The sequence below is a fragment of the Fusarium tjaetaba genome (assembly GCF_013396195.1).
Source record: "Fusarium tjaetaba strain NRRL 66243 chromosome Unknown NRRL66243_c0000021, whole genome shotgun sequence".
NCBI lineage: Eukaryota > Fungi > Ascomycota > Sordariomycetes > Hypocreales > Nectriaceae > Fusarium > Fusarium tjaetaba.
Window position 1 is genome coordinate 176,840 of NW_023501217.1, and position 25,188 is coordinate 202,027.

The 25,188-nt window shown below is 47.7% G+C and overlaps 10 protein-coding genes across 10 annotated transcripts; 4 read left to right on the forward strand and 6 right to left on the reverse strand.

The window, feature by feature from the left end:
* Positions 1–206: 206 nt before the first annotated feature.
* Positions 207–1,076, forward strand: FTJAE_931 (cuticle-degrading protease; the record flags this gene model as incomplete). The annotated part of the gene is made up of 1 exon (XM_037356218.1): positions 207–1,076. One exon carries the CDS (start codon positions 207–209, stop codon positions 1,074–1,076), a length of 870 nt encoding a protein of 289 aa, XP_037211961.1.
* A 726-nt stretch (positions 1,077–1,802) lies between these two features.
* On the reverse strand, positions 1,803–3,266 carry FTJAE_932 (n amino acid transport system; the record flags this gene model as incomplete). The annotated part of the gene is made up of 2 exons (XM_037356229.1): positions 1,803–1,856; positions 1,908–3,266. 2 exons carry the CDS (start codon positions 3,264–3,266, stop codon positions 1,803–1,805), a joined length of 1,413 nt encoding a protein of 470 aa, XP_037211962.1.
* Positions 3,267–5,014: 1,748 nt separating this feature from the next.
* Positions 5,015–6,424, forward strand: FTJAE_933 (SET domain protein; the record flags this gene model as incomplete). Its single annotated transcript, XM_037356240.1, has 2 exons — positions 5,015–5,389; positions 5,444–6,424. The coding sequence occupies 2 exons, from the start codon at positions 5,015–5,017 to the stop codon at positions 6,422–6,424; spliced, it is 1,356 nt and encodes a 451-aa protein (XP_037211963.1).
* Positions 6,425–6,613: 189 nt separating this feature from the next.
* On the reverse strand, positions 6,614–8,344 carry FTJAE_934 (SIT1-transporter of the bacterial siderophore ferrioxamine B; the record flags this gene model as incomplete). Its single annotated transcript, XM_037356251.1, has 1 exon — positions 6,614–8,344. The coding sequence occupies one exon, from the start codon at positions 8,342–8,344 to the stop codon at positions 6,614–6,616; it is 1,731 nt and encodes a 576-aa protein (XP_037211964.1).
* Positions 8,345–11,528: 3,184 nt separating this feature from the next.
* FTJAE_935 (uncharacterized protein) lies at positions 11,529–13,172 on the reverse strand (the record flags this gene model as incomplete). Its single annotated transcript, XM_037356262.1, has 1 exon — positions 11,529–13,172. The coding sequence occupies one exon, from the start codon at positions 13,170–13,172 to the stop codon at positions 11,529–11,531; it is 1,644 nt and encodes a 547-aa protein (XP_037211965.1).
* A 1,111-nt stretch (positions 13,173–14,283) lies between these two features.
* Positions 14,284–16,080, reverse strand: FTJAE_936 (uncharacterized protein; the record flags this gene model as incomplete). The annotated part of the gene is made up of 2 exons (XM_037356273.1): positions 14,284–15,675; positions 15,742–16,080. The coding sequence occupies 2 exons, from the start codon at positions 16,078–16,080 to the stop codon at positions 14,284–14,286; spliced, it is 1,731 nt and encodes a 576-aa protein (XP_037211966.1).
* Positions 16,081–17,353: 1,273 nt separating this feature from the next.
* FTJAE_937 (uncharacterized protein) lies at positions 17,354–17,944 on the reverse strand (the record flags this gene model as incomplete). The annotated part of the gene is made up of 1 exon (XM_037356284.1): positions 17,354–17,944. The coding sequence occupies one exon, from the start codon at positions 17,942–17,944 to the stop codon at positions 17,354–17,356; it is 591 nt and encodes a 196-aa protein (XP_037211967.1).
* A 1,224-nt stretch (positions 17,945–19,168) lies between these two features.
* FTJAE_938 (RNase H domain protein) lies at positions 19,169–20,749 on the reverse strand (the record flags this gene model as incomplete). Its single annotated transcript, XM_037356295.1, has 3 exons — positions 19,169–20,071; positions 20,204–20,360; positions 20,430–20,749. 3 exons carry the CDS (start codon positions 20,747–20,749, stop codon positions 19,169–19,171), a joined length of 1,380 nt encoding a protein of 459 aa, XP_037211968.1.
* Positions 20,750–21,915: 1,166 nt separating this feature from the next.
* Positions 21,916–23,305, forward strand: FTJAE_939 (cercosporin resistance; the record flags this gene model as incomplete). The annotated part of the gene is made up of 4 exons (XM_037356306.1): positions 21,916–22,055; positions 22,104–22,319; positions 22,370–22,650; positions 22,701–23,305. The coding sequence occupies 4 exons, from the start codon at positions 21,916–21,918 to the stop codon at positions 23,303–23,305; spliced, it is 1,242 nt and encodes a 413-aa protein (XP_037211969.1).
* Positions 23,306–23,730: 425 nt separating this feature from the next.
* On the forward strand, positions 23,731–24,911 carry FTJAE_940 (phosphatidylcholine-sterol acyltransferase; the record flags this gene model as incomplete). Its single annotated transcript, XM_037356318.1, has 4 exons — positions 23,731–23,924; positions 23,972–24,273; positions 24,321–24,673; positions 24,726–24,911. 4 exons carry the CDS (start codon positions 23,731–23,733, stop codon positions 24,909–24,911), a joined length of 1,035 nt encoding a protein of 344 aa, XP_037211970.1.
* Between the last annotated feature and the right edge of the window lie 277 nt (positions 24,912–25,188).

A 25,188-nucleotide genomic window follows, 5' to 3' on the forward strand; every position in this document is an offset into this window, starting at 1 on the left:
CATAGATCGTCACTGAACCTTAATGAAAAAGTATTCGCAACACAAATAACTCAAAATATAGTTTGATGACAATCTCTGCCTATAAAGTCAAGACGTGGCTGACTTATCGTCCTCTTCCTCTTTAATCCTTTCACGTTCTTTAAGGAATAATCGACCTTGAACAAAAACAACCGCGTCTGCACCCCACCTCTAAACATCTGCTCATAATGAAGGCGGTTGAATCTAAGGACCTCGAAAGCCTTGTGAGGCTCAACTCGATTCTCATTTTCAATGTTGGCTGTTGGGGCGTAAGCTACCTTCGCAACATCCTTTCTCACGGACCTGAGCACATCACAGCAAAGCAAAGCAACAAAACCCTTCCGACCGAACTATGGTTGGAGATCCTAAATCTGGCAGAGATCCGTATCAATAAGAACACCTACAAGCTAGTCTATGGCATCGAAATAACTGAGAAGTCTACGAACGGTAGCACGATCGAGCCTACTTTGATCTGCAACGTTCTTGAAGAGTGGAAGGACTGTGGAGAGCTCGAGAGTGGTGATCACGTCGAGGTTTATGAAAAATGCCTCAAGGATCCTTCGTACGAGATCGACCCTGAGAAAGATCGAGTGGAAAAAGATATCGAACCCTTTTTCAAAATCACCAAGACTGCTCTGGAAAATGCATACAGGATCCCAGTTTCTCATCTGCGCTTCCAGGGGGATTTCCTCTTTCACAACATCGAGGTCCCGGATATAATTGCGCGACTCGAGTATGGATTCTGCAATTTGTGTATTAACGGCCGGTCTTTGGACATATATCTGTATGATGCACGAGACAGAGCCAGCTTTTTCTGTGGGGCAGTACTATCGCATGGAAGTTGCGGCCACGACGCTATCTGCCCACTGTGCTTGGGATACGAATATGCGGACGAGTATCTTGATGTCATGTACGGAAAATGCGCGGATCGGTATAGCGATGAGGAGGAAGAAGAAGAAGAGGAGGACACCGAGGAAGAAAAGATGGCAAAGGAGAGGTTCAAAAAGAGGCTACAAAAGCGATATCAGGACCTAGGATACGGGTCTTGGGGATATTGAGTTCTGAAGCTGTCAGCGACAGGCTTCAAATTGAACAATGCGTGGGGTTCGCTAGGTTCAGGGGTTATCCATGATGAGGACTTTGAATGTCGTAGCGCAACAATTCGTGGGGGAAGGGTCGCGTTAATCCCGCGTTGACTTCGGACCATATATACCGATCATCCAACTTATAACTATCTGGTATCGTCACTCAGGAGTCTATTGCGGCTTTAAGAACATTGTGGACCGTATGTAGTCATGATATTGGCACTAATAAACTAAGATCATCCCGCCCAGTATCACTCTCAGCCAATGGAAGGTGTCGCTTGTTGTTTCCCAAACGGTGCAAGGCTTCGTAGATCACCGTTGACCAATTACATGGGCGACGAGACTACGTGTTATCATCAAATTCCCTCCGTGTACTCCGTACTCCGTAAGCGAACAAGTGTTGACCCTTGACAGCTGTACAGGCAAATCTGGCAAGGTCGATCAGCACTCACGCCTAGCTTCGGCCCCAGACTTTCATATGACTGATATCTGATGTTCGGTGCCAAAAGACTCGCGAGTGACGATGTTCGGTACATTGAAAGAGAGTGTGATCAGAACCAATCTATTGGGTATAGTAAACTTGGGCCCCATTTCTTGTTACATGATTCCATTCGCTTAACATATTGTACACGTATACGAAAGAGAGAAGTTATCCCGAATAGATTTCTATAATTTACACCTTAACTTCACAGCAACCTCTTAAGCCTCGCACGAAAATGGTGTACGGAAAGCTCCGATCTCATAATGATGTTGCTGCAGTACGCGTCAGTCAGAAATCCTGAGTAAAATAGACAGAAGACTTACGATATCCAGAGCTGTGGCATATGTTCCTCCAATGAGAACCAAAAGGCCGAAGAGAAAGGTAAAAATGCAAGCGACAGCATGAAGAATATTCTCTCTAGCATACCACTTGCCTCTGCAAATAAGCTTGTACCACATAACTGCTGGGAAATACAGAATAAATCCGGACACGAAAAGGGCGGAGCTGAGTGAGAGAAGATCGTTGAAGAAGGGAATTGCCTCGCCGAGAACCCAAGAGATGATTGTAATGCCAGCCAGAGTGAGAAGCCAAGTAACCCAACCCTTGGGCGTATTGACAAACCGAACGATCGAGTTTTTGTAGAATCTCAGATGAACATATTTGGCTGTGACGGTATTGCCAATGGCACCCGAGATGAAGATCATGGGGAGAGCTACGCCAAAGGCCACTTTTGGTAGAATACCAGGTAAAGACTGAAGAGCGGGACTGGCCACATCCTTGCCAACGAAGACATAGATAAGCGAACCGCTGAGGGTGTAGATAAAGATCTCGACACCTCCAAGAGTCCAGACAGACTTCATAAAGTCCTCTGGTGTATGCATCTCATCCATGAAAGGAGTCATGTACATGGCAAAGCAATAAGCAAAGATGATGTTGCAGATAGCCACCATGCCGTCCTTGAAAGAAGCATCAGGGTCAGGCCAAGCAGACCAATCGGAAGCGCCAATACCACCGGGCTGGTTGGAAGCATTCACACCTGATGCAATGACTGCAATACCAATGGCTGTCATGATGCAGACCAGGTCGATGTAACCCAAGATAGCGGCCTCGGCAAACGAAGGCATTATAGCTAGGATGAAGAGCATGAAGCCCGACACAGCGCTAAAGATAAGACCGCAAACTTTATCATCGGCCAAGATGTTCAGGGCGATGCTGCCAGTGAGGACGAAAGAGGCCGTGATGAGGATGAGTTGCAGCACATACATAGCGCCAAACAACTCCTCGCCAAACCTGCCCATGAGCAAGCCACCAATGTCTCCATAGTGTTTAATCGAAGGGTACAAGACTTTAATCTTTCCGATGATCCAAGCGGTGTATATAGCCATAAAGCCCAAGGCAATACAGCAGAAGACACCCGCGACGATGCCGAGGGTCGCAAAGGCACCTGGAAGACTGAACGTCCCAAGGCCAATGGCCTCAACGATGAGGATGACAGCGAGTCGCTTCCATCCTAGACGACGGAAGCGAGCTTCTCCTTCAGCGGTTTTCTGTTTCTCGAAGTCGGTTACTGTGCCGACGGCTTGGTCGTAGGTATGGTCGATGCGAGCGATCTGATCCGGATCAAGGGTAGAGTCTTTGTTGGTCGCGTTCTTGGACGCGGTCTGTGGTGTAATGGTATCCATGATGAAGTCTCAGCCCCTAGTCCAAATGATATAACAACAAGAGCAACAATAATGATGAATAAAGAACAAGTCAGAGCTGTCAACTCTGCCCTTCAGAAGAAAAGAAAAGCAAGCAGAGATACAGATTTAAAAGGCCGCCAAGGTCTGGGGAATCTCCTCTTCTCCACGCTGGGGTAACAATCCACCAGCAGAAGTTGTACGTAAAAGCAGTTGATAGCGAGGATTCCATTACACAAGACGATCCCGCGCGGTGGAGTTTTAAGTGGTAACTTTTACGTGATGCGAATTTGGCCGGCGGCGGCCGAGGCGCGCGTAGAGTTTCTTAGATGCGGTTCCCCTCGGGATTATTTTTACGTGACTTTGAGCTTTGGTGTAATAGTTGGGTAACTCATGTCCGTGCTATCTAAAGCCAAACTTGTTTTCTTGTGAGGCATTGATAATAGGGATTAAACATGGTGGGCTAACACGGCCTTGAAAGGTCGGAGGTTTGTGAAGCATCGCGTCACATGCATGTGTTGGAGCTAGAGAAAAATATCTGCACGACGGCGGCATTTCTAGTCTAGAATTGTTCTAGAAGGGAGGCTTAAAAAAGTCTGCCACTGTTAGAAAAGTCAATTCAGCTCCGAGTGCGCCTAAGAGAAAAAAAGAGAGAAGCGTGATGTGCGAAGCAGCCGGCTCGACTAAACCCGGGCGTTATATCCGCCCTTGACAAGACAAAGGGCGTCCTAGCCAAATGACCAAACCTTTTGTGGCCAATCGCTTGTGACATATCGCGATAAAATCTTCATTAAGGCCCGAATCGAATGTTTCTTTATCAAAAGATCATGCTTGGAAATACTTTATTGTCGATAAGCTTAGTTGTTAGTATTTGTCTGCATAACAGAGATTTCGGAGCTACTCTGTTTTGTTTGTGCGTTTGCGACTTGGACAGAATCAGGATAGTCTGCGTCTGTTTACAATTCAATTGTCTATCATGAAGCAAATCACTTTTCCTTCATATATTGATTGCAACCACAAACAGAATCACAGCTAGAGTGAGCAACTTTGATCTGTGAGATTGTGCTGCAAACAAGCCACAAGATTGTCCATCAATTGGACCAAACTCACCGTGATTTCATCTCTCAGCCATAAGTCAACTTCAAATAACACATCCAACTTACAACTTAGTCTTTATGCCGAATTGGACAAACACCAAGATGATGGCAAACAGGCCAGTTAGGCAGGATAGGCAGCATGTTGGGTGAATTATTGCAACTTAACTATAAAATCTCCTATGGACTTCCTGTATTTTCTTACACTTATCAACTCATCTGTCCATGACTGAACATTTAATCTTTTTACCATATCTCAGTGTGAATAACCGACCTCTAACTCACATGGTCATCCTCCTGCGTTTATGCAACCCAATAAGGATCACTAGACAGCCCAACAATCGACTTAGCAAAGAAAAAGACGTGCTGTCTCTTGTCTCATTTGTGTATTGGCTCTGATTAAATACACCTATTCGTCATTTAGACCATAAGGCAGGTCTTGAATTGAGACAGAATTACATACCATAGATGATAGCACTGAGCCTGTCTCGCCCATCAACAGGCATCAAGATAGCCTCTTACCTTTCCTTCTCTGTTAAGACTTCTGTTTGATCTAAAAGTCAGATCTTTTACTCCGGGATCTGACATTTCACTGCTAGCTAGTCATATCGCGAAATCAGTACCAGTACATGACCAGATTTGGTATCCGTTTTCGCAATGTGCCGGGGCCCGTCTGGATTCGATATGGTCCCTCGCCTCTCCTCCAGGGCTGAGGACCAACGTAGGTGGGATGAGTTCATAGAACGCGTCATGTGTGTTTACGATGGTGACTATGAAGTCGAGTTCACGCCCAACTACATCAGATTTGAAGCCGGGGAACAGCTCCTCCTTCCTCTCGAAGGCCACAAGTTTCTGCGCTTCGGTACTAAACCGAATGACGATTTGTTCAGCGCGGAAATATACATCGACCTGTTGATTGTCATTGCCCGCGAATTTTTTGATTTTCGTATTCGGGCGTGGCGAGAACAAGAGAATGAATTCGGTTACTATTCTGAGAAGGAAGTTAATGACTCCATTATCCTCTACGAACAGGTACGTTAAAGTTCCAAGCATATGTCCTTCCTGTTCTAAATGATCTTCTCTCAGCCTGATCCCCCGAGATCCATCGTTGAGCCCCTTTTCAAAGTCAGGGATATACCTGGAAAGGGCAGAGGCCTTATCGCCAAAGTTGATATTCCTGCTGGAACCCGTATTCTTTGCGAAAAGCCACTTCTCGTGGCTAGCACTACGACCCCAGGGGATTTGGAGGCAACTGCAGCGCCGAGGCTGAAGGACTTGTCCAAGTCAGCGCAACGGCAGTTTCTGTCCCTTCACAACAACTTTCCCGGCCCAGACCCTCTCAGCGGAATCATCAGAACAAATGCCCTTCCCTGTGGGCCAGGCTCGATTGTGGGCGGTGTCTATCCCACGATATGCCTCATCAACCATAGTTGTCTGCCGAACTCACACCAAAACTGGAACAACAAGGCAGGTCACGAAACCATTCATGCCATCCGACAGATCAAGGCTGGAGAGGAGATTACTATCTCCTATTGCGAAGGAGGCCCATCTAATGAGAGAAGGCCTATGCTCAAAAAGGCTTTTGGTTTCGACTGCGCATGCTCTCTATGCTCTTTGCCCCCATCGCAACTCCAAGCTAGCGATTATCGTCGAGAGCTAATCCAACAGCTTGGTTTTGACATTAAAAACATCTTTACTATGATATACCGTCCAGAAGCCAACCTAAACGCCTGCTTATCACAACTTCATACTCTGCAGGAGGAATACGGTGACTGCGTCGCACCGCACAGCGCCCGGCTCTATGACGAAGCCTTCAAGATTTGTGTTGAGCACGGAGCTGTCGGTGGGGCTACCACATTCGCTGAGGAATCATATAAAGCCAGGGTGATTTGTGAGGGGGAAGACAGCCCTGAGACGTTGAGAATGAAGGAGCTAGTAATGCAGCCTGAAACACATGGTAGCTTCGGCGCTTCTTCCTTGAGATGGAAGTCTGATTCGGATGCTGCTTTCAGTTATGGTCACTATGGCACGGTGGAGGCGGAGAAGAGGCTATTTAGGCAAGAATGACGAATTCATCTTAGCTACTCTGTAGATAGCTATAATACAGGTTTTCTTCCTATCAAAGTTTATACTGTAAAAACAAGGTGGGCGCTGTATTATGATGTCTAAATTGGAAGCTAGATGTGCTATCTGCAGTTGAGACCGGTGGCTGAGAGCTCGTATTCATGACACAGAGATTCAATTTCTACATCCATGCTAGTTACCAGTATTCTGCTTCTGCTCCTTTGGAGACTCGGTGGTCTCATCTACTTGGGTTTGCTGATCGGAAAGTGTAGGGTTATGCAGACATAGTCCAAGAACAAGCATAGGTACAACGAGGCATAACGAGACAATACTCAAGTTTTTCTGGATGTATCGATAGCTCATGCCCATGGCCTCTCTCTCAGGCGATCCCAATGGATATTGGGGAACGACAGTCAAGGGTGAGGCGTAGACAGCTGAAGCCAGCGTGTCATTGCCAAATGGTGCAAGGTTCTTCTCAAGCTCTTTGTACAGAGTCTGTGTCCACATGGCGCCAGACACACAACTACCGAGTGCTTGGCCAATAGCATTTGCAGTGAATACGAGAGATATCAAGACTCCAATGTACTCGTGTTGAGCCACGGCCTGGATAAGAATAAGCGTTGGCCAAGAAAAAAGGCCACCAGCAATGCCCATCACGACTTCTCCGCCAATGACTCCAGATTTGGACCCAGAACCACCTCGGAAGTGGTAGATAAGTCCGAATCCGACGAACAAAAGTACAATGCCAGCCAAGATGATTTCCTTGAGGCGTCGAATCTTGATGACGATCGGGCCGAGGAAAGAGCCTACAATGATGGCGCAGAACTGATAGAGTAACGCCACCCGTGTAGCATCTTTGATGGTGAAGTTGTAGGAGACCACGAGCAAGCTGAACAGATAGTTTCCGATGACCATGAAGGCAAACGGGAAGATAGTGCTAATGCCGAGACAACTCCATACGGTTCGGTGCTTGAGAAGGTGAATTGGAAGCATTGGATGACGTACTTTCCTTTCCCATATGACGAAGATTGGGAAAAGAATAAGACCAATGATGAGAGGTGCCAGGATGCCGGCATCCCTCCACTTGGCACTCTGTCCGCCTGCCAGCGTGAGAGGGATCAACGTCATAGCTAGGGCAGCCGTTAGGAGCAGCACGCCAATGACATCGAGTTCCCAGAAGAATGCCTTGAGAGACGTAGTCCCAGAGGGAGTCTCCTGATCCAGGCTTGAACGCTTTTTCTGGCGCCCGAGGATGAGCATGAGGATGATGAGAGGCAGAGCGCAGATTGGTTTGATGATTGCAAACATGCCAACTCCCCATTTCCAAGAAGTCACTGAGAGAATAGCGGATGTGATATCTCCACTTATCCAGATATTGACAATGGCAGGCCAGTTGGGCACAAAGGCAAAGAACAGCCTCGTCTTCATAGACGTAAAATCCGCAATCATGATCTCAATAGTAAGGATTGAGATCCTGTACCCAAGCGAATGCAGCACGGCACCACCGGCAAAAGTCTGAATATTTCCAGAGTACGTCTGTATAATCGTCCCAACCAAGCTGAAGACGACAGCGAGGGTAAAGATCTCGATACGGCCAAAGACATCAGTCAGCCTCGCAACCGAGGGCTGAATAGCAGAGGCCACGACTTCACGGATGACAATGACCGTAGCTAGGAGGGAATGATTCCCGAAAGATGATGTAGCATAAGGGACGTAGGTGTTTCGTGTCTGGTAGTCAAGGTTCTGGGCGTAGCTGAAGAAGAAGATGCTGGTGAAGAAGATCCATCGTTTGGGAGTTGTGAGCTTGCTAGCTGCTGCTTCCACGCGCAGGACTCCCGGGAGTTTTGGGGCAGCTTGAGGCGTTATTGGGGGACTGAGATCATCCTTCTGATCAAGCTCGATGGTATGAGTTGTTTTATCCATGGTCAGAAATTTGGTGACAGGAACAGGTCTGTGGCCAAAGAGCACAGGAGATGTGTATGAAACATGCCGCTCTCATAGAACTCATAGTTATAAACCACTGGCTTATTAAAAGTGCAGAGTTTTCTCTCCTCCTGGCCCCGAGGTCGGCTCGTCCTAAATGTCTTGGCGAGCGCTAAAGTGAGGCCATTGGATGGATGCTCGCGAGATTTTACGGATGCCCTGATTGAGATTATCTTATCTGATCTAACTAAGCCACGAATTCATAACTCGCCTAAACAGCGAATAGAGTTATCTGATTAGATCCTTGGCATATTTCTAGTGTCTACTATGCCCAAAGGAGCTGCTCGTATGATCCAATGCATGATCAAGTCATGTACCACGATATCCTTGTCTGTTGTTGGAGTAACCTGAATCACATGTCCATTCCAGAACCTTGATACAGGGTCTCGAAATAAATCTCGCGAGGTGGCCTCACTTTCCCGCAAGATATTTCTGATGGGCCGATATTGGGAGGCGAAGGAAGAAAACTTTGCAGAGAGGCTATCCTGATCAGTTCCTTGAAGTTTACGGAATAAATATTTAGGAGCATATGAGAGTCGAAATTATCGGACAGCTTTAACATTTCCGTGAAATCAGAGTGAGGCTGTAGAGGATCATTTTGGATGGTGTTGGATGAGGAGAACCGCTGAAACACAAGGATGTTAGTTCTATAATGGAAATCATGATGCCTGGCAGCTGGCTCTTACTTGAGCCCTGCATATAGTGTTTTTTCTAAGTTCCGCGCAAGGCCAGGGTGATGCTGCCGCATTACTCGATGTATTCGTTGACACCGCGTACCACCCAAGGGAAGTTGATGTCCTTGAATTTCAAGGACTTTAGATTTGTAAGCGTTGATCTCATCTTGATGATAGGTTGTAGGATATAAGAGAGACGTATGGAAATTGGAAGCAATATGTCAGACAAGGTTCGTAGAACTGCGAGGAAAAGACGGTAAGACAAAAGAAAGCAGAGCGAGGACATACGACTTTAAATAGACCTTGAAAGACCAAACATTGCGGTCTGGAGGACGACTTCATCTAACGACCAACGTTTGGAATACCATCATCATAGCTTCCAACAGTCTTCGGCCAACAGTATCTCGGGTGTAAGTGTACTCTTCGAGTTACGTTGGGCCAGGGTCTGTTGCCGCCAAGGCCGTGTTTTACGGCTCTGAGATACATTCTAACCCAGGGCCGCCCGGCCTATAGATTTCTCGATTACGACGGAACTCACTCCAAGTTTTCCCGAGTCACGTGGGTAGCCGCTCTTTCGTGCATCACCTTGGCCTGAACAACCTAAATTCAGATGGACACATTGACATGGATGGTATTAAAATGGCAGCCAATGCCGCTCCTAAATTTTACCAAACATTTTGGACGACGACATCTTTCCGCAGAATGCCGAATTTCTGGAGTCGACGACATTCGAGTACATCTCATGGGACTACAGCGAATATAATCAACAAGCCAGTTGACGAGGAGTTTCTCTACGAGAACAGGCTGGATTACTTCCATCCGACTCAAGCTGGGGATGAACTAGACGGCAGATTCAAAGCAATTGCAAAGTTGGGCTTCGGTGCTGGGTCTACTGTCTGGCTAGCCGAAAATCTCAAGTTGTGAGTTTCGCCAGACTGCTCTCTCTCTCTCCCTCTGTTTGGCTGTCTGACTGTCAGTATGCTAATCACTAAACTCTGTGGACGGCAGTACAAAGTTCTGGAGCTCAGCTATTCCTCGCTATGTTAGCATCAAGATTCCAACCATTGATTCCAATGCTTCTGGGGAATCGAAACGATCAAAGCTTATCTCTAGCACCAATCCCTCACATCCCGGACTAGCCTTCATTAGACTACCGATTGATGAATTTCAGTTAGAAGGGCCTCAAGGAACACACTTCTGTCTTGTTTACAAACCCATGAGGGAGACTCTCTATCATTGGCAACGACGGCTACCAGGACAGAAGCTTCCTTTGCCACTATTCAAATCCTATGCATTTCTTATCCTCCAAGCCTTGGACTATTTACATAGTGAATGTCACTTGATCCATACAGGGAAAGGCTTAGACAACCCCAAGGGTACTTTTACTGACTTCATTTGTGAAAGACATCAAGGATGACAATATCCTGGTTTCGATCGAAAACGATTCCGTGCTGGTTGATTTCGTCAAGAAGCTGACTATAAATCCCCAACCTAGGCATGTACGAACTGATGATGGCCGTGTAATCTATCTCTCACAAGATAATTTTGTCCCATTACGAGGTAACATGGTTTTGCCGGCTCTGGCTGATTTCAATCAAAGCTTCCCAGGACTAGATGGTAACAAAGGCCATCTATCCCCCATCCAGTCTCACCGTTACCGCGCCCCGGAGGTGCTGCTTGGATGTCCATGGTCATACAGCGTTGACATCTGGAACTTTGGCCTGGTTGTAAGTAACTTCAAGACATCTCCTCCAAAGGAAACATCACGTTAATGATTGGCTACAACTAGATGTGGAATATGTTAGAGAACACCAGCCTATTTGAGAGCATCGTTGGCGAGGACGGTGAATACGACGCGCACATCCATCTAGCCCAGATCGTTTCTCTGCTGGGAGAACCCCCTGAAGTATTGGTCAACAGGGAACGTGTCTATCGCAAGCTAAAACTTGGCCGAACAATAGAAAACCCAAGAGGCAGGGGTTGTGAGACTATGAGCGAGTATTGGAGAGGACCCTTCTTTGATGAGAACGGCAAGTCCAGTGATAACATGATCTTTATTTGAATGGCAAAGGCTGACCTTTCAACCTTTACTACGATAGGCAAAGCCATGCGCAAAGACCTTACAGTAAAAACACGAAAACTGGAGGACACTATCACAGAACTAGCAGGGGATGAGAAACATGTGTTTCTGGACTTTGCTTCATCTATGCTCCAATGGCTGCCGGAGAAAAGGAAGTCTGCCAAGGAGCTGTTGCAACATAGGTTCTTCGACTCGCTGGAAAAGGAGCGGGAACGGTATTTCCATAGTCATGTCTGACTTTTGACTGCTATTATAGACAATACTGTACACAATTTTGACAAATACGTCCTCTCGACGCTGCCCTTCATACTCTCTAGCCCCCCCACCCACGTTTGCGTACTGCACTATACACTCTGAGTACTGGATGACCCTACATGATCAAATCAAATACGTTCGTCACATTAACGCACAGCTCACAATCAGTTTCCGAGTGCAACTCTCTCATAACCTCTTTGGCGACCTTCTCAGAGGACAAATCCCGTCCGTATGGCCACGTAGTTGGCATATCCGAGACACCCTCTTCCTTGCTGTCATAAAATAGGTCGGTGTCTCCCTCCCATCCATCTGTCAAGGTTCGTCCATGAATCATGGAATCCTTCAATCCTCCTAGACCTCCGATCATGAGTACATCGTCGCGTGCATCGCTGTAGATACCCTTGCCTCTGAATAGCTTATCGTGTCGTATCCAGTCTTCTGCTGGGTCTATTTTGATGGGGTTCATAGGCCCGAAGCCAACTTGGTCAAGGGAAACAAAGTTATCGTTACCTCGTGCAGCTTGAGATTCGAGATATGCGGTGAAGCCAGGATCTCTATCGACTTTCCAGCTGTAGTCATCGTGGTGTCCTTTGCAGTCGTGGTGGGAGCAAAGTGACCATGTTTCGCAGCTGATCTTGTGGAAGGTGTGAAAGCGGCGCAGGGCCATATTCCATACGTGCATGGCTTTCTGGGGACAGGTTCGCTTTGCTGTTGTTTGTACTTTGCTGGTATCGCATTGGGTGCAGCTTCCGCCGACTTGAGGGAAAGGGGCATAGGCCTCTACGAGGTCGAGCTTCTCTAGATATGGAAATGGGTCGCGATACTCGATGTGGCCTAGGATCTGATTCCGCAATTCGGGAGGGAGACGGTCACGAGTTGCCTCGTCGAAGGCCTGATGTTGTTGTCGTCCGATATGCTCCTCAGACTTTTGCCTGGCATCCAGACAGAATTGGCGTGATCTGCGAAAGACATCAATCCCATGCCATGTGCTCCGGTCAGGATCATTATCGGTCAGCACTTTGTATTCTAGCCATTCATCGATGGGGCCGTCAGAACCCTCCCACGTCCAATCGCAATAATAGTAGTCATTCTCACCACAGTCCCATCGTGGCATCTTTCCTGTGTAAGGAACCCATTCTGTAGACTCTGTTGGGTCGTTGTACCAATATTCCTTTGGTCGGATACCGCCAAGGTCTTTTTGTTCTTGTGGTGAAAGCGCTCCAACCGTCGCACGGAAAGATGGGCAGTCAAAATCTGTGTACACCCAGTCGAAACGCTCGCGATTTGCGCTGAGCGTCCAGATCTCCTTCAAGGGCTCCAAGAGAATGTCGTCAAGATCAGCGATGAACTCGTACAACGGTTTTGTTTCTCTGGCCAGGTCATTGCGATCGAAACCAAGTTTGACTGGAGCCTCACAGAAACCCCATCCAACACAGAGATACATTCGTGCCGCAACGAATTCTCCACACGAAGGGATTCGACGAAGCGCCTCAATAGGGCGAAAGAAAGTACGCCAAGCACGAAAGGCAATCTTTTGACTGATATTCGGATCATGTGGGGTGTCTGAGTTGATGTATTCGGTGCAAATGTCGACTAAATCAGCGATGCTGTCATAAAGTTGATTGACGAATTTCTTGATTTCCCGGGTGGTGTCTCCTGTTCCTCCTATTTGCTGATCTAGATTGTTGATGCGCCTAGTTAAGCGGAAGTTTTTGCGCTGAATACCGTCGACTTGGTATGCGAATAAGTCGTCATCCATCTTTGCGACGTCCTAGTGCTCTGTTGTTTTTGATGAGATGAAGATTGGTGAAAAGGTGTGTTAAGACTTAGGTAAAGTCTTCGTCCCTTAGGATAGTTGTCAGTGGTGTGGTCAGTGGTTGGTAACGAGGTCACACAAGAACCATTGGATGTTCTGATTCACAGTGAGGGCCCGCAGCACTGTTTGTCGGGTGCACGCACTGCTTTTCCACTTTATGTCTTTAGATTGGTTAAGTGAACATGCAGCGGGCCAACTAATAAGGTCTTGAAGCGAACAGGCTTGGTCATTGGACATAGGGCAGTGCAGGAACAAAGAGGCGGGTAAGCCCAACAACCCACCAAAGTTACAATCACCGGTGTGTGACTGAGAACTTATGCAAGCCCAAGTACAAGGCTCTTTTGACTAGCATGCTATCAGCTGCCTGCGTCAACTCGAGGGGGCCATTGCAAGTGCAAGGCTCCTCAGTTTCAAATGGAAACTTCACGCCGAAAATACAACTGCTGCCTTGAAAGGTAGTGGGTGTGTGGCATGTCCTTTTCTATTTTGAGCCAGACGTGTCATTCGTAGTTGAGCCCTATGGCTGATATGGTACAAGTAAGCACCACAGAGAACTAAGAAGTTAGCTGTTGATACACTCAACTCTTGATTTTGTATGCTGTCAAACGGCTATTAAGATGATAGATAAAAGGAGCCTCTAGACGCGAGTTTTCACATGACAGAATCCTAAGCCCGTTGTATCACGCTTGACTATCCCCCCCTTTTCGCTGGTCCTACAGATTTGACACTTCACACATACGTGTTTCCCGATGGTTTTACAAGACTCCAACATTTCAATTTCCTATTAAACAAATCACAAAAACTACCTTATCAGAAACTCTTACATTTCCCACCCCAATTTTCCAGCGTCACTCCAGTTCCAGTATATCTCCAGCCTTCCGTCATTGTGGTGGTCGGTACTCTTCAACTACTCGTTCGACAGAGGTCCGTTGCTGCGCCTTCTAGGCCAAACTAACATCTTCTAATACTTAGATAAAGTTAGTAAAAGTCCCCTAAACTCATACTGAATCACCTAAATATTTTTATTATTTAGGGTCACGGTTCTGGGGTTTCCTCACCTAGGCTCTGGTTTTTTGGAACGAACTCTCTCCTGGCGAGAAGAGCAAGGGGGTACTTCCCCGCCAAAAAGTTCTTTGCCGGGACACCACTCGCATCGCCCCGGCCACGAGTGGAGGTCCATGATCGCCAACTCAGCCGCTCTCCTCACGAGCAAGTTCCGGCCAACAGCCCACTGGGCAGTGCTCAAGGTCATAGTCGTCCCAGTTCGAGGGTCGTCCCTCCATGCCCTCAGAAGCGCTCTTCCGTGGAGCATGCTGTCTACCAAGCCGCCTAGAGCACCTGTCATAACCCAGTCTTGGTGGGTTTCGCTGTAGATCCGATATCCTTGATGGAGCCGTTTATCTCGAATCTCATCGTCCGCTTTGTTGAGACGGATATGCTGGACGGGGCCTAGGCCAACTTGATCCAGGGATATGAACTCGTCGTTGCCTCGAGCAGCCTCCTTTTCGATAAACAGAGTGAAATCGGGATTTCTGAGAACAGCCCAGCTGTGGTCGTTGCAGTCGTGGTGGCCTCTGCAGTCACTACCATGACTACACAGAGACCATTGGTTGAAGCGGTCCTTATGAAAGCTGTGGAAGCATCTTAATGCAAGGTTCCAGATGTATAACCCTGCCTGGGGGCATGTGCGCTTGACGGCCGAGGTCTCATCCAGATGCTCACACTCAAGGCATCTCTCGCCGACTGTAGGGAAAGGGGTGTAGACTGCCCCAATGTCGAGTTTCTTGAGGTAAGGGAATGGGTCGCGGTCTGTAAGGTAAGATTGAATCTCTCTTTGAATCTCCCGTGGGATGCGGTGACGGAGTGAAATCGTGTTCAGGAGTTCTCGTCGTTGGGCACCGAGGTTTCCTTCCGCGATCTGCTGTGCGTCCAGGCAAAACTGCCAAGAGCGGCGGAAAACGCAAACCCAATCGAGTATGTGATCCTGTCCATCCTGATCTTCGCCTACAAATTCAATCTCATATTCAATAGCAGCTGTGATCGGCTCGGCTTTTCCTTCCATCCCCTGCCAGATCAAATTCGGGTCCAAGCCCGTTCCTTCTTCTGGGTACCATCGTGGTTTCGGCCCTGTGTATAGTTTGATGTCCTCCTTGTCGTCTGGTTCTGAGTAGTAATACCGTCTTCCCTGCTGTGTTTTGCTAAACCGGCGCTTATACTCTTCAAGTGAGAGGCATACGGTATTTTTAGCATCCAACTGGCTAATCGGCCTATCAATTCGATAATCTGTGAAGACCCAGTCAAAGTATTCAGTCTGTCGGCTACAGATCCAAATGTTACGCAGGGCGCCAAGGAGAACATCGTCAGCCTCTGTGCAAAGCTCATATAGCTCGGCAAGGTTCTCATCCGTTTTGAGCTTATTATCAGCATCCGTTGTGTCAACATCATACTATCTGGGGACACGATGGCGGCTTGTGAGCTCTGAACCGAAAAACAAACACATCCTGGCGACTACAAAGTCGGCACCAGGCTGAGGCAGTTTCACGATAGCTTTGATGGTGTTCAGGAGATCTCGCCAAACATCGTAGAAATAAGCTTCATTACATTGCCCAAACCGCGGAAAGACATCACCGTATCTAGCGATGTTTCTGTAGATCTTGTCAAGAATGCGTTGCAGCAAGGTTTCTCCGTGCAGGGTTCCTCCGTGCAGGTTCTCTTCGTAGGAAGGGGTGACACTTTCAGCGTCGGGCTTCTTTTGCTGTTTCTTTGTGAGCTCCTCAATGAGATTTATGATCTGTTGGTTCTCATCGAGGACTGCCCGTACGTCGGGGGGCGGAGCGTCTTCGCGTCCCATGTTCGAAGTCGGAAGTTGGCAAGTTGAAAGATTGACGATGTTGTTGACTTTGCTCTGTCACTGAATTTTGTGTAGTTTTCCTCAGACGATATTTACCCCAGTGTGGGGTCACGTGGTATGCTCACAGTCTAAGGGTGAGTCCCTGGCTCATCAAATGCTCAGGCAAACTAAGGTGACTTTAGGATAACTTATGGTAGCATAAGATAACCTCAAATAAACGTAAGGCGGCCTTAGGACAACTTATGACAATGTAGGACAACTTGTAGTAGTGTAGCATAACTTATGGTAGGGTAGGATAAACTTGGGAAAACTCTTTACTCCATGAGTCCTTGGCCCTTGATACACGATCTCAAGTCTTTTGGGCAGGAAACTAACAATTAAATAGCAATGCATCAGCAGTACGATCCCTAAGAAGAAGCAAGGTTACAAGTCTATTGCTTCGCTGTTTCTCTGCTGCGAGCTCCTCCACAAGATCCATGATCTGTTGATTCTCATCAAAGACTGCCCATACTGTGGGGGGCGGAACGTTTCTGCGTCTCATGTCTAAAATCTTTAAAAGTTGGTAAGTTTAGAGATTGACAATGTTGTTGAGTGCCTTGGCTCTGTCACTGGTATGGTTCGTGAGAGGCTGAGGTCAACGATGGTTCCCCGTGTAGGGTCACGTGGTAATCAGGAGTAAATCACGATACTTAGGGATAAAACGGCTTACTAAAGTTGTCCTTGGCCGCTAATACACGAGCTCAAGTCTTCTTAGAGGGCACCAGCACTGAAACAACGATGCAGCAGTACGATCCCCAAGAGGAAGCAAAGCAAGCTTACAAGTTCTGCCAAGACATGTCGTCTAAGGGGGTCCACTGCACTAACGCCTTACGAGATGACGATGTGCACAGTCAATGCGGGCAAATTCGCTACGGCAAACAATCCTTAGAGCCCCAAGCCAAAGAGCAAATGCATAACAAAGAAAGGGTATAGTAGATTGGTACGTAGTTGGGCAGTTATAATGAATTCGTGAATCCATTCGAGTATAAACAGTATTGGATGAATATCCGTGGTAGTAGAAAGTGGACCTCCCCTTGGGTGACAGACAGTCTAGTACCTGACTAGCAAACAGCTTTAAAAACGCCTCCAATGATCGTACAGAATAGAAAAACGCCGAGCCAATGTCAAAGCAGAGCTAGCAAATAGTGTTGTTGTAGTGGCTGCATCACTACTATCGTGGTGGACATACGTCCAAGTGCCGTGTTGGCTGGTATTATTCGTCCATAATTGGTGCTTAAAACGAGAGCACTTCCATAATATCGCCCATTGGGCTTGCTTCTCGCTGCGGTCGACCGAATACAAGCGGTGCCAGTGAATCAACGCCCGAGTCCTCCGCCTCGAGGCTCAGTGTAGAATTACTCGATATCGATCGCGATGGGGAAATAGTCTTGTGTGAAGACGACGGAGGGGGAGCTGGCGCAAGATACGCTGAGAGCAGAGCATCTAGGTCTGGACCACTCGAAAGCGTCGGTAGTACAGGTCGACTGATTCGTCTGTAATGCTTCGTTGTCGGCGCTGCTGTTTTCGGACGCGCAATCGGTGCAGAGACAGCTCGTTTGCTCGGCGTGCGCGTGAACAATCTAGGAAGTTGCTTAAACGACTTTCGAATCGACGATGATCGCGCAGGTGCAGTCTTGGTCTTGGTCACGCCCGTAGTCGGATGCTCGAAGAAGTCGATGCCGTGAGAGACGGGAATGTTGCTCGAGACGGTATTGTTAAAGTCTTCAAGGAGAGTGTGAATCTGGGCCTCGTCGAGACCCTCCACCAGCTCAAAGAGCTGGTCTACCGACCCGCGGCGGTTGAGCTGAGGCGAATGGGCTGCCATCCTGTAACGAACGCAACGCTCTCTCTCATTGAGAGTGAGTGCAAGGCAGAGTAAAAAAAAGAGAGTGAGTGGGGGAGAGGTGAACGATTGGTCAAAGCTACAGGGCGAGGGAAGACATATTGTAAGGAGTCGATGGCGTGCGGGTCCCCCGACATGGATGTTTCAGTTGAAATTAAATGAGCCTGCAATGGGTTAGGCCAAATACCACTCTCCAGGGGGATCTTCCGATACCTCATCAAAACAGATGAATCTTAAAAATGTTTGCGACAGAGTTACATGCAATTGGTAAAGCAATGCCATGAGACTATTGTTTGCGGTGTCATGCGCCTTGTTGGAATGCATAAGGCTGCTGAGGGCATTCGCGCTGACGGGGAGATGCGTGTCACAGGGTCAATCTGGCTGGCGCATTCAGGCACCAAGCCGAGTCTCTATTTTTAGCGAGACTTTTATGCTGGGTTTGTTTACTTGGTCTCGTCACATCGTCTGTTGTACAAACTCAATATTGGCATTATACGAGCCAGGCTGCTCGAGGCCTCTTGCTCCAGCAGATAAGCCATTTGGTTCCGGACAGGCTCATCTCGTACTCGGAGTCAAAACTCGCCCAGAAAACGCCGCCGCATCTCTTGCATATTCCTAAGAATTAAAGACCAGCGTTAAATTAGTCAAGTCAAAAGCCGTCATTCCTTTGTATAGCACGTGGTCCTCATCATGGGACATATCTCAATTCTTAGTGTTTCAAGCAATTATGTGATGAGAAAGAGACTGACTCCAAAAAGCAAAGTCAGAAGGTCTTGCATCCATTACCTTCACTTGTGGGACAAGTCTGAGGCTTTGTTACACACGCGAAAAAGATCGGCTGATTGTCATTCCATTATTCAAGAACGCAATCAAGTCTGCACGGGACATGCTAGTACCTCTGGCGGTGGACAAACATTTCGGGTTTCATGGTGTTGTGATGTACATACCCGTTATTGACACTCGTTGATATCTCCATCAAATATGTGACAAGAACCGGCGCATGTTGACTATCTGACACTAAGAACTTTGAGTACACAATGAACAGTGCGGAAGCCATTGTACATATTCCTGATATCAATCATTTCTTCTATTTCTTTTGTTTCTTATCCTTGAACCCTATAGGGCCCTTCTAATCCCACGCCGCTATCTTGATGGAAATTTCGAGGTTTTATCTTAGTAACAGAATGTTGTGGTAGGTGAAGGAGATTATACATCCGGAGTTTCCAAGACGTTCTCAATCCATAGCCATAGTCTCTTGTCCGCGACAAAGTTGGTGTTCAATTCAGACATCAGTGTAAGCTTTCTTGCAATCACGGCTTCGACAGAAACAGTTGTTTGGCCATTGGCATCCTCTTCTTGTGTTGGTTCGTCTCCTTCTCCAGATTCACCTTCTTGGCACAACTTGGCGAATAAAGCCCGGCCAGAATCTTGCATACTCCTCTCATGAAACTGTCGAGGGATATCATCTGAGTTCTCATTGTACACAAGATCATACAGCGACTTAAAGAGAGTGTAGTCTTGTGTAGAGAGCATTCGGACCAGCCGCAAGAAATACCACATCTTGTCAGCTCTCGCCCATTGCTGAGGCCTCAGCACTTGGTCCCCATCGCGGAATCCCGCTCTGAAAGCTGCAATAAGTGACGGCTTAGGCGGTGACAGAGACCCATTGAGTCCCGGAGTGGAGAGTAGTTCTGAGGTTGGGCTCGCCGACGCAGAACTCCAGTCGATGATACACGTTATGTTAAAGTCCTCGTCGACAAAGATGTTGCCTCGATGAAGGTCTGGGTGACAGAGTACAAACCGTTCTTCTGTCGTGACAAGGTGAGGAATTATTTCGTCCAAGAATTGGCCTGAAATACAGAAGTCAAGTCGGTTCTTGTTACCCTCAACCTTGTCATCAATGGAACAGAAATGTTGCCATCTGTCTACAGCCTTTTGATAACTGGTCCAGTTCGGATATTCGAAAGGGCCGGGTATCGGAGCGAAGAAACTATGGGGCGTGAGAGAAAGCTCTTCAGCATGAGTTGTAAGGGCAGAAATCAGGGACCTGAGATACTGGCTTTCCCGATCAAAAGGGCCACGGTCGATGCCTACGAGCTCATCTCTGTGCTACCAAAGGAGAGAGGGACTTAGGCATTCGCCAACGAAATAGCTGCCGTTGCTGTCCTGGACTAGCGAACCAATCTTATCGCAATGAGTTTCCAAGAGACGGGACATGATGGTTCCTAACTGCGCCATTACCTTTTCCCGATCTCGGTCCGTCGTGGGTAGAAGTGGACGTCTGTTTGGATACCCTTGTATTTGAGACAGCTCGATCCAGTCATAATCAGACAATGTACGACCGCTAGCTTTGCTCATGAGGATATACGGCACTCCGATGTCATTGTCACCGTCTCCACTGTTTGATCATATCAGCATCTCTTCTCTCTTTTTCAGGTGCATTTGTTGGGGAGCATGACAAACTCACCTGAACGAGAACACTTCTGGTACCGGCATCGAACCCAGTGTCCTCAGATACTTGAGAGTTACAGCCTCGCTAGTGAGTAACTTCGACGCAGATTCTTCGGTGATAATGGCGCTCAGTCCTCTCCGTGGCGATCGGAATACCCATTCGACACCATCCTCAAAAGTGATAAAAATGACCCAGTGTGTACTACCAGCTTTAGGCCTCGTCGACGTATCAACAGTGCATGATTGCCCTCGAAGTTTTGAGGCGAGAGAAATAAGAGCGTCAAGGTCAAAAGTGGCATATGCAAAGACTTTTGGTCGCCTGGCTTTGGTTGACATGATGTTGCTCGTAAGCCGTGGCCCAAACTGAGGTTCAGTTGCAAGAAGTGTAAATAGAAATCGTGATCCGGCATTAGATCGGATCAGCGAAAATCCGGTGCCTTCAATTGGTGAATAAGTTGCATGCTTAATGTTGGATACCGTTGGTCGATGTCCAAAAGCTTTAGTGCAACCTACTCTGTTGGTTGTCCCCGTCTGGTTGGCTTCAGCGCCAACGTCCTTCGGGTAGCCTTTAGCCACCGTTGAGCTTCTACGACCGGTGCATAAACCAATTTCAAGCTACTATATAGTTTTAGTCTTGTATCCAGCGATAGACACAAGTTACGCGTTTTATAATAACTTTAGGGTAACGTTATGCAGGCTTCCTATTTAGGCTGTTCCAACTCTCACTGCCGAAGGATTCAACACGCCAAGGATCAGAGCGCCAGCCACGCGCAGACCACAGCATAGCCACTGAAACTAAGCCCATTTGATGACGTCCAAAGCTACAGTCAATTCCCGAAACCCAACAATCACCTTTTCACTATCATCACCTCACAATCAACATGGACACCAATGACACGAAGCTCAGAGGTCTCAAGGCTTGCACGGTGTGCGCTAGTGCAAAAGTCAGGTGTGACATGGTATTGGGGCAGAAACGGTGCACAAGGTGAGTTACTCAGCATTGGAGCTGGGGGTAGAGCTAATATCGGGGATAGATGTGAGAGATTGAATAAGGAGTGTGTTTCTCAGCCGAGAGGGAGTCATAGTCGGAGGAGTCATTCGAAAGGAGGGACTTATGCTCGAGAGTTTGTATACTCAATCCTGCTTACTGACAGTTGACTGACGTTACAAGTGATCTTCTGAGACTAGAGTCCAAGTTCGATTCAGTCGCAAACCTCCTATCATCCTCATCAACAGCCCCTATCCCCTCAATAACAATAGCAACTCATCCTCGAAAGGCATCATCAGCTACAAGTTCAAGTTCACAAACGCCACCGGAAACACAATCACCCATCCACGCACTGTTTTCATTCCCGCTATCATCTAGCTCTCACCGTCTAGCTTACAAAATGCTGGAAACCTATCGTCAAGAAATGATGCCGCTTTTTCCCTTCGTGTGGTTAGGTTTGGATGAAACTCCAGAGGCATTATTCCAAGAACGACCGATGTTGTATATGGCGATCATGGTAGTTACGTGTCAGGAGAATATTGAGGTTCAGCAGGAACTTGCGCAAAAGTATCGAGAAGAAATTGGGCGGAGAATATGGACGCTTACGGAGAAGAATCTTCAGCTCCTTCAAGGTATTTTGGTTTTCTTGGCATGGTAAGTCTTTGGTCTGGAGCAAACAATTGCACGTACTGACATGTGAAGGTACCAAACTCACTGGGTGCTTGGTCACCAACTCAGCAACCTCATGTACACGGCCATGTCACTAGTCACAGAGCTCGGGCTAGACAAAGAGCCTTCATCCGGCACCAGGACTGCACCTGGGGTTTTGACTGAAATCACAAAGAAGCAAGAGCCTCAGTCTGTTAGAACAAATGATGAGAGGAGATGCCACTTGGGAGTCTTTTGGTTGAATTCATTGTAAGCGAGAACCACCATATAATCTCAACATGCGAACTGACCTGATCTAGACTAAGAATTTGTGTCAAAGACATTGTACCGATGCCCTCACGTCCCTCCATCAACAACAGCTACTCAATTCTCGAAGCGGGACTGGAATCTCCCTGGGACACTTATCTTGTTCAACTGGTGAAGATACAACTCGTTGCAAGTTCTATCAGCGCAACGCTGTACCAAGACTTGGAAAGAAACGAGGCACAGATCTCGCATACGCTATTTATGGCAACCTCACATGTGGAGAGACAGGTACAAGACCTCGGAGCGACTCTGCATCAAGGATCCCGTCTTCAAGGTAGTACAACAACTAAAACTTCTTCGGTACCTGAATCTGACCTTCAGCAGCACCATTGACCATGTCATTCCACATGCTCCAAGTCTACCTCTACAAGATCGGCATCGACGAACGCCTCCACGAACCCACAAACCCAACCCTCCTCTCCTCCTCCGACCCCTCCCCCCACGCCCTCCGCTGCTCCTATCTCCTCGTATCATGCCTCAACGCCGTCAAAGCCGTAATCGAAAACTTCCTCCTCCTCACATCCCCCACCATCCTCTCCATGCCGTACACCTACTGGATCCAGATGGGACACTGCATAAACATGTTTTCCCGATTGTTGGTTACACACTCCACCCTCTGGGATCCGAACCTCGTCACGGGCATACACGATTTCACATCGACGCTGGAGCGGCTGGCGGTCAAGATTGAGGGGGCTATGAGTGAGGGGGCGGGCATGACGCCACCGAGATACTTGCCGTCTATGTTTAATCAGATGAGGGGCAAGTTGATTGATATTTGTGGCAAGGTTGGGGAGAGCTCGAAGGCTATGGCGCAGGGATATGTTGGGACGCCGACGGCGCCGGAGAGTTTTGATACGGGGAATATGATTATGGATGAAGAGACTGAGGCTTTGTTGTTTAGTTTTCTGGGCGACGGAGACTTCTTATGAGCGTCGGACGCATCTCAAGCGTCAGCCAGTGGAGAAAGATACCATTAATCATGATAGATTTAATTCTATCGAACCATTCTAGCAAGAATCAGAAATCTTTCATTCGTAGTGCTTATAAGATCGGCTAAAACTATCGCGACAATCTCACTGCCGAACATCCCGGCTACAACTTCCCGAGTATTCGTATGGACGGAAACCTGCATGACGAAATATCGTAGGATTCATTTTCTTGATAAGCAATAAGCCCAAACGCCAGAGTAGCCAATCACATCTCCCAGTTTTTGGGCGTCATAATGTGGCAGAGAAATGTTGTTTATATGAATACAAGACATTCCCATCGTCGGTGGCTTTTTTGCCGAGGTTATCAATCCCATCCATCCCTTGAAAAATTCCAAACTACCAACTTCACTTCATCTTGATCGACCATGAAAATGTTCAGCGCTTTGTTGACAGGCCTGTACGGCAGCTTTATAGCACATGCGTATCCCGTTGATCACCCTGCCAAGTTTTCAAGGCTTGTCGTTTTTGGTGATAGCTTCAGCGATAATGGGAATGGATCTTGGGTCGTGAGCAATGGGACTTGGCCTGTTGACCCAGCGTACTATCACCATTCTTTCTCGTGAGTTTTCTTGGCCTCAATTGATATTTTATACTAATTCTCAACAGGAATGGACCGAAATGGAATGATGTAGTGGCCAAACAGCTGGGTCTTGAGCTCATCAACCTCGCGACTGGTGGAGCGACTACCAACAATGATTTCGTCGCTGGAGGTACAGGTGCTGAGTCCACGATTCCTGTGCCTTCAGCTGCAGATCAAGTTCTGTCATTTCTATCATGGGATAAACCTCAGGCTGGTGATATCTTTGTCCACTGGATTGGTGCCAATGACATTCTTTTCAACACAAGTATTACCGGAGCACAAGTCACGAGCTTGATCAACGAGAACGTAAACAGACTCTTCCAAGCCGGTAAGACCTCCCTTCAAACTCAAAATTCTCATTCTGATTCGCTACAGGTGCAAAGACTATTATCCTAGCAAATTATCTCAACGCAACAACGTTTCCAGCAACGTACAATTCCTCAGCCTACAACGTCCCCAGCGTGCAAGAATATGTTCCGGCCTTGACAAAGGGTCTCGAGCAAATCGCAGCAGGATACTCAGCATACGCCAAAACCGCAGTGATCGACGTGCAGGATCTCTTCAACGACATGTTTTCGGATCCCGAGGCGTACGGGTTCGATGAGGACTATGTTAATCCTCCGACTGCATGTCTCACGGGCGTTTATACGAGCGAGGGTGTTCCACGACATTTATGCAGTGATCCCGACAAGCATATCTTTTTCGATTTGTATCACCCCGTTAAAGAGGTACATGCTTTAGTGGCAAAGTTGTTCGTAGACAGTATTCAAGGGTTCTCAGCTTGATCTTGTCGGCCAGGCCTTGGGCATCGGGTCCGGAGCATCGCGAGGTCTCACCGACTTACTTGTCAAGTATCAGCACATCTTCTCATTATCAAGTCTTGGTCACTTACAAGCCGAGAAGTCGTACCTCGGGGAGATACCGATCGTTCGGGATGCCCCTTGGCGTTCCAGTCAACGTTCTTGAAGACGGGCTTGGGGCTATTGGTCTCGTCACGAGTTGTTCTACCCAGGGGAGACTGCTTTCGGTTCAGGCTTTCTCCAGTTCCCCCGCCATCCCAGTTGACCTGTTTGAAGCTGGGTGATGCGGTGTGGTCGTCCCTGGGCCTATTTTTATGCGGGATAACATGGCTTCTAATGGGTCCAAATTCGTACAGGGGACCTTTGCCGGCTTCAAGGCAAGCCTTACCCTTTCGCTCGATGTATTCACCACCTGCGTTTCTGAAAATATAATTGGTGTGACG